Source organism: Nannospalax galili, unplaced genomic scaffold, assembly GCF_000622305.1.
Source record: "Nannospalax galili isolate Female #2095 unplaced genomic scaffold, S.galili_v1.0 scaffold227, whole genome shotgun sequence".
NCBI lineage: Eukaryota > Metazoa > Chordata > Mammalia > Rodentia > Spalacidae > Nannospalax > Nannospalax galili.
Window position 1 is genome coordinate 11,150,093 of NW_008360303.1, and position 14,723 is coordinate 11,164,815.

The 14,723-nt window shown below is 40.6% G+C and overlaps 1 protein-coding gene and 1 pseudogene across 1 annotated transcript in view; one reads left to right on the forward strand and one right to left on the reverse strand.

The window, feature by feature from the left end:
- The window catches only part of Lamc1 (laminin subunit gamma 1), a 130,182-nt gene that overhangs the window by 11,626 nt on the left and 103,833 nt on the right, over nt 1-14,723 (reverse strand). The window contains exons 15-21 of the mRNA XM_017795894.2: nt 13,901-14,054; nt 11,725-11,867; nt 10,223-10,401; nt 8,747-8,903; nt 2,874-3,079; nt 2,065-2,144; nt 323-460 (exon numbers count right to left, since the gene is read on the reverse strand). Of these exons, the coding sequence (XP_017651383.1) occupies nt 323-460; nt 2,065-2,144; nt 2,874-3,079; nt 8,747-8,903; nt 10,223-10,401; nt 11,725-11,867; nt 13,901-14,054 (1,057 nt within the window). The remainder of the gene's footprint in view (nt 1-322; nt 461-2,064; nt 2,145-2,873; nt 3,080-8,746; nt 8,904-10,222; nt 10,402-11,724; nt 11,868-13,900; nt 14,055-14,723) is intronic.
- LOC103726683 lies at nt 12,376-13,512 on the forward strand (annotated as a pseudogene).

Below are 14,723 nucleotides of genomic sequence, written 5' to 3' on the forward strand. Positions count from 1 at the left end.
TTTTGAGTGCCACCATAATACCACTAAAGGGGAATTTTACACTTGACTCCAGGACTCCAGGTGATAGTTAACCATTGAAACACAGGTACATTTCAAATACTGTATCTGGCTAACAGTTGCCATTTTCTGAGTTAGAGTACTCAGATCAAACAAAATCTCTGTGGCTCTACAACCCCTGCTCTAATCGCACTGCCATTCTGAAGCTTGATTAACAAGTGAAATCACACCATATGAACTTATACTCTAAATCCACAGCACAATTCTTCCTGAAACTGGTAGCTTACAAGGATAGGATTGTGAGCCCCTTTTCAATTAGACTCACTTCCTATTCAGTTCTTCAATCTCAAATGCTGTTTGGTTTTCCCCTGCCAGGGTCCTCAAAAGCAGATTATATGCTTCTGCTGATGTTTCGTTGGCCGTCTTGGCTACTCGTACAATGTCATCGGCTTCTTGTTTATGGCTGTACACATAAGAGAAAAAAATAACAAACCATCCAATAGGGAAAGAAGTAGAAGTTATGTAACATTTACTTTATCATATTTACATATATGAGCAGAGATCTAGAAATAGAAGAAAATCCTATTGGGAATTTCATAATCATTTTTGGGGGAGCAGGAGATAAGTGTACAAATAGCATTGTATAAACGAGAAAAGAGTATTTTTCAAGAAAATCATTGGAGTACACTTTATAGGGGCAAATGCTTACTTTACTTAGAAAAACTACTTAGGCAGGGTGTAGTGTGCTTGGTTTATACCTGTAATCCTAGCACTGAGGCAGGAGGATCAGGAGTTCCAGGCCAGCTTGGGCTGCAGAGTGAAACTTTCTTAGAAAAGGGGGAGGGAGAAAAGAAGGGGATGGGAAGGAGGGAAGGAAGCGAGGAAAGAGGAATGGAGTAAGAACAGTTTTAAAATATGAGAGTAATTTACTTAGAAAACTGTGTGTGCTCACCAGAAATCATATATCTAGCCAGCAATACAAATCCCAGGCCTAATCTTTATTATTAACAATCTGTTATACGTAATTACTACACAGTCTTAAAGCAGCCTGATTATTCAGACTTTCTTATGCAATGTAATGGCTGGCAGGAAAAGCAACTCGACATCAAATGGCAATGAATGCACCAATAGAGACTCCAGCCAAACAAATGCTAGTTGTTCTCCACTTCTAAGACCTCATGTTTAATTGTGACACTGTGGTATGTGAGTTTCTCTTTGGCATGAAAAACTTTTACCCAAAATCCTCACATGAAGCCCACCAGTCTTCATCTCCAAGACTTAGCTTTCTTGGGAATATCCCGTGTTTTTAGCTGTCTTCTTTCAGTATGAAAATTTAGCTATAAAACCATGAATGTTCTGCAAAGCTGATTATAACAACTCACAAATTCACACTTACCCAGAACAGAAGGAACCTGCTACAGTCAATGTAACCTAGAACCTAAGCAGTCAATGTAATTGCTTTGGCCACAGTATCTAAAATCCTACCACATGAGGCTTCCTGTGTCCACACTTATGTGGTCTAGTGACTGTTATGCATTCAATAAACCTTCCCTGGACATCTGTGATGTGCCAATCACTGGGGCTTTAGCAGTGAATAAAATATACAAAATGCCCTCATGAAGCCTACATTCTGGCAATTTCATTTTTAAAAATCTTTTATAAACTTTGTGCCTTCTCCAATCTAAAGTCTTCCAAAGAAGACATAATGAATTCAAAAGTGTTTGAAAAACACTGGAATTTTCTTTGGCTTATTCTCAAATGGGTAACGGATTATTATATTTTTTTCTATTGAGATTTGAAAATTAAATATTTTTGTTGAAAACTAATGTAAAAATTTTAAATTAACTACATTCCTTTGGTTTCTTAGAAATCTATAAACTTGAAGGCTTTAAAATAAAAAATCTAAAAAGTTATGATTATCTACATACTTTATTTTCACTTTAACTCTAAATGACTACCCCAATTTCAAGGTAAAAGAGTGTGTACAGATGGTAACATTTCAGAGAGGACAGCAGCACAACACACACACCAGCAGGGGTGCTACCATGAAGCAGGGCAGGAGCTTACCGCTCAGCGAGCCTTCGGGCCTCTTCTGCCAAGAGAGTCATGTTGTTTGGTTCCCCCACAGACTCTGGCTGAGTGATTGACTGAAGAGGAAATAAAACACTTATTCTTAAAAGACTGAATTGTTTAAATTCCATAAAGAAGGTGTTAAAAGTAAATTTTTGTTAGTGTCAGAGTGCAAAAAGAATTCTTATTTTCAGATATCTTTACTTCTGATAAGCACCTTTGATGTAAATTATTTCTATTTTCAGCAAAGGGTAAAAGCAGATTAAATTGCCAACTGCTGTAGGAGAGACAAAGTGAGAGAAAGAACTTAAAATCCTTTGGCTTTTATCCAGCTCCTACTGTTTATCCAGCTCCTACAGGCATTACATGTGCAATGTCCCCCTCAGGCACATGTGTTTGAACACCTGGTCCACAGCTGGAGGTCCTGTTTTGGGAGGCGATAGAACCTTAGGAGGTGGGTCACTGGGGCAGGCCTTTAGGGGTACAGCCTGGCCACACTTCCATTCCATCTTGGTTTCTTGGTCTGGTTTCCATGTGAGAAACCACCAGACAATTCTGCAAGCTACCAATCAGCTATTCAGGTGCCCACTATGATGATCTGCACCTTCTGAAACTGTTGAGCGAAACAAACCTCTTCTCTTAGGCTATTTCTGTCTGGTCACAGAAATGAGAAAAGTAACTATTACAACACCCACAAGCAGCACAGCTATTCTACTCCACAGAGCAAGGTAGGTGGACTGAAGACTCTTACTGCCACCAACAGACCTGCACAAATTACCAACCCACAGAACTTCCCATTCACTCACCACATTGGCAGCAGCCATTTTGGCTTTCTCGAGTTCTCTGGAGGCAATCTCGATCAGCTGCTCTGTGCTTTGAACTCGGGAACGAGCTTGTTCAGCCAAGTTGCCGGTCTCTTCAATGGTATTACGGATATTCTGTAACCGGCTAATTTGGCTATGCAAAGTGTTATTCACTCTCTGAAGGCGATCCATCAAATTTTGGTCTACATCTGAAAGAGCGTTGCAAAGAAAATCTGTATGTTATATGAAGGGGTATGACAACCTTGTATGAAATCTGAGGCACTGTAATTGTTACTCTTCCAGGCAGCATCTTTCAGACACATTCTCCTTGAGCCCTGCAGCAGAGCTGATGTCTCTATCGTGTATCCTGTCCTGCCATACTTTCATGGCTACCAGCCTCACCCTGTTCAATTGCACACCTATCTGTCCTAAGTGACTCTGGGCCGCTTGCTGCCCATCACTGTGTCCATAACCTTACATGGTAGTTGGCAAAGAGAAGACAATCATGATCTGAATGTTTTATCAAGTGAAACTTATTTTGACACCATGATACCCACCAGAGTTAGCCATAAATATACAATATTAAAATCCTGTCAGCTCTGAAAGCTGAACATATTTAAAAACAGATGCTGCTGGGTGTGGTAGCACATGCCTCCAACCTCAGCACTCAGGAGGCAGAGGCAGGTGGGTCTTTGTGTGTTGGAGGCCAGCTTAATCTACATAGCAAGTTCCAGGCCAGCTAGGGTTGCATAGTGAGATCCTGTCAACAAAACAAAACAAAACCAGATGTTGAAGACAAATTCAACTCCTTTTGTACTTTAAACTACAGAGATTTGTTCTCTCTCCCTCCTACTCCCTGTGCCGCCATATATATGTAATTTACAAATTCATCTCTACTTCCATAGGGTTCCTCAAATTGTTATTTATTAGTTATGTCCACTCAACTTAAACTTCACACTTGGGTCCTACTAAATCAAATGATAAATATAAAGCTGTACAAATATAAAGACTGCCAGCATTAAATTCTCATATGCCATGAAGTTTTATTACTATACAAAAAATATTAAGTTCTGTACAAAATTGACCTATTCTTGGAACAGAAAAGAGTCTAGAAATAAATCCACGCATCTGCAGCCAGCCAGTTTCAGCAGAGTTGCTAAAAACACACATTGGCAGAGGGTAGTCATGCCAATAAATGGGCTGGGAAAACTAGATCCACACAAAGAATGACACCGTACCTTTAACTCTGATCAGTTACAAAAATCAGCTCAAATGTGTTAAAGACTTAAATAGAGGCCTGAAATAACAAAATTACTACAAGAAAACAGAAGTGCTTCAGGACAGTGGAATGGGCAAGGACTTCCTGGACAAGACCCAAAAAATACAGGAAACAAAAGTAAAAACAGACAAATGCAATGACATCAAACTAAAAAGCTACAAAGCAAAGGAAACAATCAAAAGAGAAAACCTACAGATAGAAAATAAGTGCAACCTGCATATCTGACAATAGATACCAACTTTTAAAAGCTCATTACCAAAAAGAAAAAAAAAAAGGTTAACAAATGGCCAATAGACTTAAATAGACATTTCTCCAAAGAAGACACAAATGACTAAGAGGTATGTGAGAAAATGCTCAACACCATCATTGAGCAGAAAATGCAAATCAAAACCACAATGGGAGATCATCTCACTCCAGTAAGAAAGACTACTCTTGAAAAGACTGAGAACAACAAGTGCTGGTGAGGATGTGCAGAAAAGGCAATCCTTCTACACTGCTGGTGGGAATATATAGCACAGTCACTATGGAAAAGCACTATGGCGATTCCTCAAATGTTCAAATTAGGCCAGGTGTGGTGGCACACACCTGATCCAGTAACTCCATGCCTGCATACACATTCAAAGGAAAAGTCCAAGAGAGCATGTCACAGAGACACCTACACTCCCATGTTCCTCTGAACATTATTCTCAACAGCCAAGAAATAAAAATAAATTTATCTTCCAACCAATGAATAAAGATGTGGTACATACAATGCAATAGTATTCAGCCTTAAGAAGGAATGAAATCCTGTCATTTGTAACAACATAGATGGAGTTAGAGATCATTATGCAAATAAGTTAGATACAGAGAGAGAAAAGTGCCATACCATCTTAATCATATGTGGAATTTTTAAAATTTGAATTTTTTTTTTAAAGACAGGGTCTCCCTGTAGCCCCAGCTGGCTTGCAACTCAACTTCACAGAGATCTGCCTGCCTCTGCCTCATGAGTGTATGCCACCATGCCCAGATAAAAAGCTCATCTTAAAGAAACAGTATAATCATACCAACTGGACGGAACAGTAGAAGGAAATGAGGGGATCATGAAAGGTTGAGCAGTTCTGATGTGTATCAACAAGCAAGGTGTGGTGGTTTGAATGAGAATGTCCCTCATAGGCTCCAAGTATTTGGGCATTTTGTCCCCAGTTGGTGGCGCTGTTTTGGGAGGTCTTAGAAGCTGTGACCATGCTGAAGGAAGCACATCACTGGGGGTGAGCTTAGAGAGTTCTTAAGCCTTGCCATATTTCCAGTCACTCTCTGCTTCCTGTGCCTATTTAAAATGTGAGCCCTTAGCTTCTGCTCCTACTCCAGCCACCTCCCCATCATTATGGTCTCTAATTCCCCTGGAATCATAAGCTCAAATAAACTCTTTCTTTTACAAGTTCCCTTGGTCACAGTGTTTTAGCAAAGCAACAAAAAAGTAACTAATATATAAGGCAACCATAATAATCAATTATACATTTAATAAAGCTGGATGAAAGGATTTGAAAGTTTTTACCATAAAGAAATGATGTTTAGGAAGATCGATATGTTTAACCTGATTTAAACCTTATGCAATGTACACGTACATCAAAACACTATGTTATTCTATGAACATGTATAATTTTGATGTTCTAATTTATCAGTTAAAATGAATTTAATTAAAAAAAATGACCAGTTTTTATTTCAGCATGATGTGGTGTCGGAGTCTAAATTTTCCAAGGAATGTAAAAAATATGAGCGCTTGAAGACCAAATGAAATAAATATGGGTTTGGACAACAGCAATTTCAAAACAGGGCCATGAAATATGTGTTCAAAGGTAATGTCCTGCATAACTCCTGCCTGACTACACACTGCCCTGCTCAGCAGATGCCTTGCACAGTTCTTAGATAATCTAGAGTCTTACGAAACTACGAAAATGTAAGTAAGTTTAGATCAGAAAAAAAAAATCATTTAGATTTAGGAGGCAGAAGCACCTGAAGATGATCGCCTTAGACCCTCCAGAAGACAATGGCCACTGTTCTCTGTCCAGTGTCTGAAAAGATGACAGAAGCTAACTGAGAGGTTTTCATCACTGTGTTTCAATTCCCAGTGTCTACCTGTCAGCTCGAAATTGTACCATGTAATCCTTCAAATCTACAGAATAAACACAATTAAACCATAAATGAATATTTACAGGCAGTCTGAAAAGACAAATCATTATGAAGGCATTTTTGTTCTTGGCTAGTCTAAACCTAAGCAGGAAAGGTCAGCCAGAACTCCACAGCTGAGGCACCACAGAAAGTGTATTTAACCCAGACACAGCTAGGGGAAGCAACTCTGTGGTCCCCACCTTTGAGGTGGCTCCAGGAGTGATGACGGGGACAAACAACAGAATCACCTGCACGAGCACAGGAAAATATGTGGCAACTGTGGCCCAAAGAAACTGTGAGCAGCTGGGCCATTTTAGGTTGCTTGGAGCTTTGGTACCAAGACTCACTGGCTTCTGCCCCTTGGCCTACTCTCACGTGCTGGTGGTATTGGCACCAGAGCTGTCTGCCAGGTCCCAGTGCTTGGCTAGCCTGACTGGCCCTTCGGAATATAATCAACCCCATGAACAATTCTTTAGTGTATACAATAAAAAAACACATGAGTTTGTTTCAATAGAGCATATTAACAGAAAGCCATATGCCAAAGTGGTTGAAGAAAATGAACATCCTAAGTGGGAAGGGGAGCACTCTTCCTGGGAAGTGTCTTAAGACTTAAAACGATACTACAAACAACCAAATACAAACATCTAGCATTAAAATAAGCTGCTTATATTTTTCAATTTCTAAAAATGTCTCACATGGAAAAATTGTGGATTCTCAAAAAAAAAAAATCAAACTTGTCAAAACCAAATACATACAATTTACTTGCTTCCCTACTTCAATAATCATATAAAATCAAAATTTATACATCAGCAGTATTTATATATGGAGAAAAAAGGTAATATATTTAGTTTCTGCTGAGCTATATTTGCAGAGGCAGACTTTTCCATGTAACTCCAAAAGGACAGATTTTACAAACTCAAAAATGTTGCATACTAACATTATGTGCAAATGAAACACATACATCCACCCGTAGGCTTGGCCTCACAGTGAGCATCCTGCAAGAGGGAGTAGGCCTTAGTCACTTTCTCGTCACTGATTCTGACCTCAGTACCTGACTTACTACAGGAATTCAGTAAATGTAGAAAAAGAGCTTGCCTAAGTTTAGAAAAAAGCTTAGTTAAGAATAAGAAATAAAAACAAAATTGTAAAGGGAGCTAAACAATAAGAAAATTATTTAAAATAACATTTCAACTTCAAAGTTCAAAAAAAGTTTCTTTGAAAGTTGGCTGGCTTTTAGTCCCAACACTCGGGAGGCAGAGGCAGGCGGATCTCTGGAAGATTGAGGCCAGCCTGGTCAGGCCAGCTGGGGCTACTGGGAGAGCCTGTCTCAAAAAGCAAAAATAAGAAAGTCAACAAAATATTTTAAAATAAATTGTTCTCTAAATTACAAGTCAATCTCCTCTCTATGATCAATTTTTTTTATATAATGTGCAGAGCTTGGTGTTAACTGCAAAGGACCTTAAAATGGTATAATATATAAAACACACCTTTTTCACTTTTGTATAATGTAAGCACATTAGTTTATTAATCAGGCAAAATTTCTGTACGTAGGCTCTAATTCCTAATGTTTACTGTGCCAAGTGCTGTGTACTCAGTAGCTAGCTGTTTAGCCAGTACTGAAGACCATGATCCTCCCCCCACCCCTGAATCTTGTTGAAGGAAATAAAGCAATGTACAAAAGAAATTCTCACTTTGTTGAATAGTGGAAAAAATTCAAAATTCCAATTTTCTCCTTAAAAACGTATGTCAGAGGTTATTGCTGGAAGATGAATATCCTAAAAAAAGGATGCACAACTAATGATTTTTTTAAAACTTAAATTTTAAGATTCTTTGTATGTATTAGAACAGCTTTATAAAATGAAGTTGAACATCAGTTTTTGATATGTTAGAAAATTATCTTCTGTTTATTACATCTTAAGCATAAAGCTAATAGGTTGTTTTTTGAAATACTGCTTTTAAAACAAAATAACTTATAGCCAGGCATGGTGCCTTCCACCATGTAATCCTAGCACTTGGAAGACTGAGGAGGAGGACTTCAACGAGTTTGAGACCAGCCTGGGATAGATATATAGTGAGCTCTGGGTCAGCCTGAGCTACTGTGATACCACCTCCCCTACCAAATCCCCCCCCCTCAACTAAACAAAACAAAAAATAAATAACAACAAACTCATATTCTCCAAATTGTTTTTTTTTTTTTTTTTTTTTGGTCGTTTTGAAACAGGGTCTCCCTGTAGCCCCAGCTGTCCTAGAACTCACTATGTAGACCAGGCTGGCCTTGAACTCACAGAGATCTGCCTGCCTCTGCCTCCCAAGTGCTGGGACTATAGGCGTGCATCACCACGCCCAGCTATCTCCAAGTATTTTTAAACTGAGAATTGTATAAAACCATACTGATTTTGTATGAGTTAGAAACAGCATCACAAAGTCACCCATAGATGATCATGTGTACCTTTGACATCCTGAGCCTCACGAAGGAGCTCAGTAACCTCTCTCTCTGCCTCCTTCAGTCTGTCCTCAAACGCTTGATCTGTCACCATCTCGTCCCCAGTCCCAAGGTTTGATATGAGACTCTCTAACTCCTGTAGTTTCACTCGATGTTCAGCAACCTAAACATGATAGAGGAAAAACAGAGAATTCAACTGTACTTGCTGCAGGGATCAGAGAGGCACGCTAGGAATCCGTAGGTCTGTATCCCGCAGATAGGGCTACTTAAATAGACACGCTGGGTAGCTTTCTCTGGCTTCAGAAGAAAGCTTTCAGCACCATTCTTTTGCCTGTACACACTCTGCCAACAGTTCTTCAGGTCTGAACTCTCCTTAGGTCTCTGACAGACATCTCAAACTACACCTCTAAAATTTCTGGGCCATCTCAGTAAACAACATCTCTAGCTACCGTAAGCAGAAGACCCAAGGCCCATTCTTGATTCCTCTCTTTCCCTACCCTGGTCTCTCACCACACATATTTATCCTTGTCCATTCAAGAACTCCTCTAGGCCCCATCCTAGCTATCATTCTTCATGTAGTCAGGAAGCTCCTTTTAAAATGCAACTGGACTTCCATACATTCCCAGTGGAATTTTATTATGGTCCATATGGTTCTATATAACCTGTCGCTAACAAATTCCCTTCACAGGGCAGAACCTAGCCAGCTTCTAGGGTCCAGGCCCTTGTCTACCACACTCTTTGTAGCTGGAAGAGCCTGCCATTCTTCTCACATGGTACCCTCCTCCTCCTTGAGATCTGCTTCACAGGGGCTGGAAAGAGGACCTGGGCTTGGTTCCCAGCACTAACATAATAGTTAACAACTGTATGAAACTCCAGTTCCAGGGGATCTGTGCTCTCTTCTGGCTGCCACAAGCATTACATGCACAGGTGCACTTACGTGCATGCAGGAAAAACACGCATATACACAAAATAATAAATCAAAAAAGATTTTTTAAAAATCTCACATCCCAGAAGTTCCTTATGGAGGTCTTGTGTAGTTTCCCATAGTCATTATCTTTTTGTAGTATTTTATTTATTATTTTTATTTTATATATATGAGTATATTGCCTGCACATGTATAAGTGCAATGTGCACAGAGATCAGAAGAGGGCATGAGATTCCCCTGGGAACTAGAGTTACAGATGGTTGTTAGCTGCCATATGGATGCTGGTAATAAAACCTGGGTCCTGTACAAGAGCAGCCAGTGCTCTTAACTTCTGAATCATCTCTCCAGCCCCCAGAATCATTTTTATATTCTCTCTGCCACTTATCTCAGTATTTCTTTTACAGTCGTTTTGGTCATTTGCCTCCCAACTAGAACTTAAGTTTCTAAGAAGAGAGATCATGCCTAACTTTTTCACTATTTTTTCCTCTGGCATTTAGTGAGCACAAAGTTTTCATTTGACATCTGCTGAACAAATGAATGCCCTGCTGACAGCTCACCTTATCCTTTACCAGCCGGTAACAAGCTGGACACTCCTGGCAGCCAGGCCAAGACCGATTGTAGAAATAGTTCTCTTCACACTGGTCACAGCGACTTCCCACAAAGCCTTCCCTGCATTCACAATGACCATCATTTTTGCACTGGAGTGAAATGGACCCCTCGTGGTGACAGTCACAAGCTACAGAATGAGAAGACAGTACATAATAAGCAAGAGAAGGAAGACTGTATATTTTTAAAACTCGGACTGTATTGCCATTGTAAGTACTTAAAAAAAAATCTATTTATGAGAATGTAAATGGTTAAGTCCTCCTAGGACATTTTAAAAGGAATAAGTTGTGAAGCAAAATGTGCATACTTTGGGACAGACTCTGTGTGTGTGTGTGTGTGTGTGTGTGTGTGTGTGTGTGTGTGAGTGCACATTAGGTGCATGTGCCTATGGAGGCCAGAGGTCAACACCTGGTCTCTCCTCTGTCATTTTCCTTACTTTCTGAGACAAGGCCTCTCACTGACCGCCAAGATTGGCTGGCTAGTGAGCTCTGGGATCCACCTGTCCAGCACTGGGGTTATAGACATGCACACAGATCTTACAAGGTACTAGGGATCTGGAACTCAGGTCCTCTCTGCTGTGTGGCAAGTACTTTACCATGATTGAGCTATCTCCCCAGTCCCTTTGGGGCACACTGCATGTTACTTAGTAAGTACAGATATGCCAGGCAAGGTGGAGGTAGAGAAAGGGGGATGGGGAGTTTGAGCCAGCCTTAACTACACAACAAGATCTTGCCTCAAAAAAATTGATAGACGTTAGTCAATTATCAGTGCTCTTTTTCATACACTTTCAAGAACTGATTGTTACCTTCATCTCTCAATTGCTTGTATTTCTCTAAACAAACAAGAAAACCCAATGCCAATGCTCCTCTTGAATTATTTTATAGCTTGTTTCCCCACTTTGTCCTCTGAACTGAGTCAGTGACTTATGCTACATTCCACAGGAGAAATGAAGGAATTCAGAAAGCAAAAAAAAAAAAAAAAAAAAAAAAAAACCAAACTGTTCTGAGGCCCAGTTCCAGGCATGTGTTTATGCCAAGGAACAGCAGATGTTTATATGCAACCGTACCAAAATGGCCCTCAGGATGGGAAGCAACTATAGCCAATAAGTCAACAAACACACTGTGAACAGAATCCATCACTTTCATTACCTGCACTAACAATGTGATCATTAAACAAGTCTCATTAAACAGAGTGGGCAAACTCAGTATTTAAAGGGAGATTTTCTTTAGAAAAACAAAACATTAGAAAGTGGAATACTTTTTAAAAAGATATTTATATAAAAAGAGGACTGTCAATAAGGTGGTTACTAAGGAACTGAAAAGCCCTTGATTTCTAGAGTTTTCCAATATTCATGAACTAAAATGTCCACGATGGCCACATAGAAGCTGTCAAGGACCTTTCTGGATATAAGGTCAGGAGTCAGGAGACAAAAGAGCACGCTGACAGATCTTACGTTTGCAGCCTTCAGGTCCAAACCCAAAATGGTTGGCCTCACAGCGTTCACAGTGCTGACCGGTGACGCCAGGCTGGCATTCACACTGACCGGTGCGTATGTCACACTGTCCATTGGTGGAACCCAAAGCATGGCAGTCACATCTGAAAAAGAACACAGGACATTTCTAGGGTAATAGTAAACAAGCAAACCAGATTGTAAGCAAAACTATGCAGTTCTTCAGCATATTCTCTATCAAAAAGCAGCATGTTAAGGATTATTAAGGCAGAATGGTAAGGGTTATCAAGCCCCTCAGGTTCCAGGCCTTCCTTTGAGTACTGTTCATGCCCAACCTCTACGAGCTGTCTGCAAAGTGAAAGCCTATGGGCCCTGGCCAGGAACTCAGAGAAGAGATTCCTAAGCAGTAGCCCTGCAGGGTCTCGCCTCAGAAAGAACTTTGCAGCCTGTAGCTTTAAAATGTTACTCAGAGCCAGGTGATGGGCCAGCTCGGCTACAAAAGAGGATAGCTGCTGCAGGCCAGGTGGAACTTTCCAGAATGGTGGTAAGAGGCAGAGGAGCAGTGTTGGTGTGGCCAAGCTCGCAGTGCTACATGTCTTCCTGCTCCCCTTGGTGCCAGCTGTAGAAAATGGTGAAAGAAACCACTTAACTGTAATGTTTTGGGGGGTCCAACCCAATGCCACCCAGGAAGAATTGAAAAAGGCATACAGGAAACTGGCCTTGAAGTACCACACTGATAGGAATCCAAATGAAGGAGAAAAGTTTAAACAGATTTCTCAAGCTTATGAAATTCTCTCTGATTCCAAGAAAAGAGAGTTATATGACAAAGGAGAGCAGCCCATTAAAGAGGGTGGAGCGGGAGGTGGTTTTGGCTCCCCCATGGACATCTTTGACATGTTTTTCGGAGGAGGAGGAAGAATGCAGAGAGGAGAGGTAAAGATGTTGTGCATCAGCTCACAGTAACCTTAGAAGACTTATCTAATGGTGCAACAAGAAAACTGTCTCTGCAGAAGAATGTGATGTGTGACAAATGTGAAGGGTGAGGTGGTAAGAAAGGAGCAGTGGAGTGCTGCCCCCACTGCCAGGTACTGGCATGCAAATAAGGATTCATCAGCTAGAACCAGGAATGGTGCAGCAAATTCAGTCTGTTTGCATGGAGTGCCAGGGTCATGGAGAATGGATCAGTCCTTAAGACAGATGTAAAAGCTTCAATGGAAGAAAGATTGTTTGAGAGAAGATTTTAGAAGTTCATATTGACAAAGGCAAGAAAGATGGCCAGAAGATAACATTTCATGGTGAAGGAGACCAAGAACCAAGGAGATATTATCATTGTGTTTTCACTCGCCGAGGAGAGGACATTTTCATGTGTATGGACATACAGCTATTTAAAGCACTGTGTGGTTTCCAAAAGCCAGTATCTACTCTGGACAACCGAACCATAGTCATCACTTCTCACCTGGGACAGATTGTCAAGCATGGAGATAGCAAATGTGTGCTGAATGAAGGTATGCCAATATACCGTCGACCATATGAAAAAGGACGTCTAATCATTGAGTTTAAGGTAAACTTTCCTGAAAATGGCTTTCTCTCTCCTGATAAACTCTCTTTGCTGGAAAAACTCCTTTCTGAGAGGAAGAAGTAGAAAAGACTGACGAAATGGATCAGGTAGAACTATTGGACTTCGATCCAAATCAGGAAAGACGACGCCATTATAATGGAGAAGTCTATGAAGATGATGAACATCACCCCAGAGCTGGTGTTCAGTGTCAAACCTCTTCATGGGGCCAGTGAGTTAACACTACTGGCATTGTTCATGCAGCAGTGAATGAGTGAAGGACTGTAATAATATGCTCACTACTTGGCTATTGTTTTTGTTTTAATAGTCAAATATAGTAGTGCTTTAAAAGTTAAATGAATAAACACAAATATAAAAGCCCTGAAACAAAAATGTTACTCAGATAATTCTGATGTAGCCGGGGCCCTGCTGTGTGTTATACCTCTGTCCCACTAGCGGCTGGCTTCCCTTCCTCAGGCACTACTTCTACATATTGCCTTTCCCACATAAGGCACAAAACAATTGCTAAACAGCATCAAGCCAGCCATTAGCTGTAACTTTAAAATGAACATCTTATGATTCAGAAAGCAAAGACGTCTTCTGCCAAAGGCACTGATGTCTCACCTCTCACAGCCTTGCCCGCTCTGCAGGTTGTAGAAGCCAGGGTCACAAGCACCACAGTCCCGGCCAGACACGTGAGGCAGGCACTCACACTGCCCTGTCACAGGGTTACAGTTGCTCTGCTGCTTCACCGTCCCATATGAATTGCAAGCACAGGCTAGGGTGGGAAGACAGAGACCGCAGAAGATGCAGATCAGAGAGAAGAATAAACATAAAAGGCTCAAATGGATTCTTCAGACTTATACTGTCTAGTACTGAAGTTGCTGGTCACATAGCCATGGAGCACCTGAAATGTGGCAGGTTAATTTAAAGAGAGATATGCTATCAATATGAAATATACACTAGATTTTGAAGACTTAGTGTAGAAAAAAATTCATTTTGTTAACACCTTTCTATTATTTGTTAAAGCAATAATATGTTGAGTATATTAGGCTGAACAAAATATATTAAAGTTAATCCTTCTGTTTCCTTTTAATATCTTATTATTTTTATTTTTTATGTGTATGCGTGTATTGCCTACACGTAGGTAAGTCCACATGTTGTGCAATGCCCGCGGAGGACAGAAGAGGCCGTTGGAGCCCCTGGAACTGGAGTTACAGTTGTTAGCTGCCATGCGGGTGCTGGGATTCGAACATGGGTCTTCTGCAAGAACAGCCAGTGTTCTTAACTGCTGAGCCATCTCTCCATCCCTGTTTCTTTTTTTAAAATGTGGTGTCTAGAGTCTGAAATTATGCAAGTGGGGGCTGGAGAGATGGCTCAGTGGTTAAGAGTATTGGCTGCTCTTGCAGAGGACCTGGGTTCAAGTCCCAGCACCCACATGGTGGCT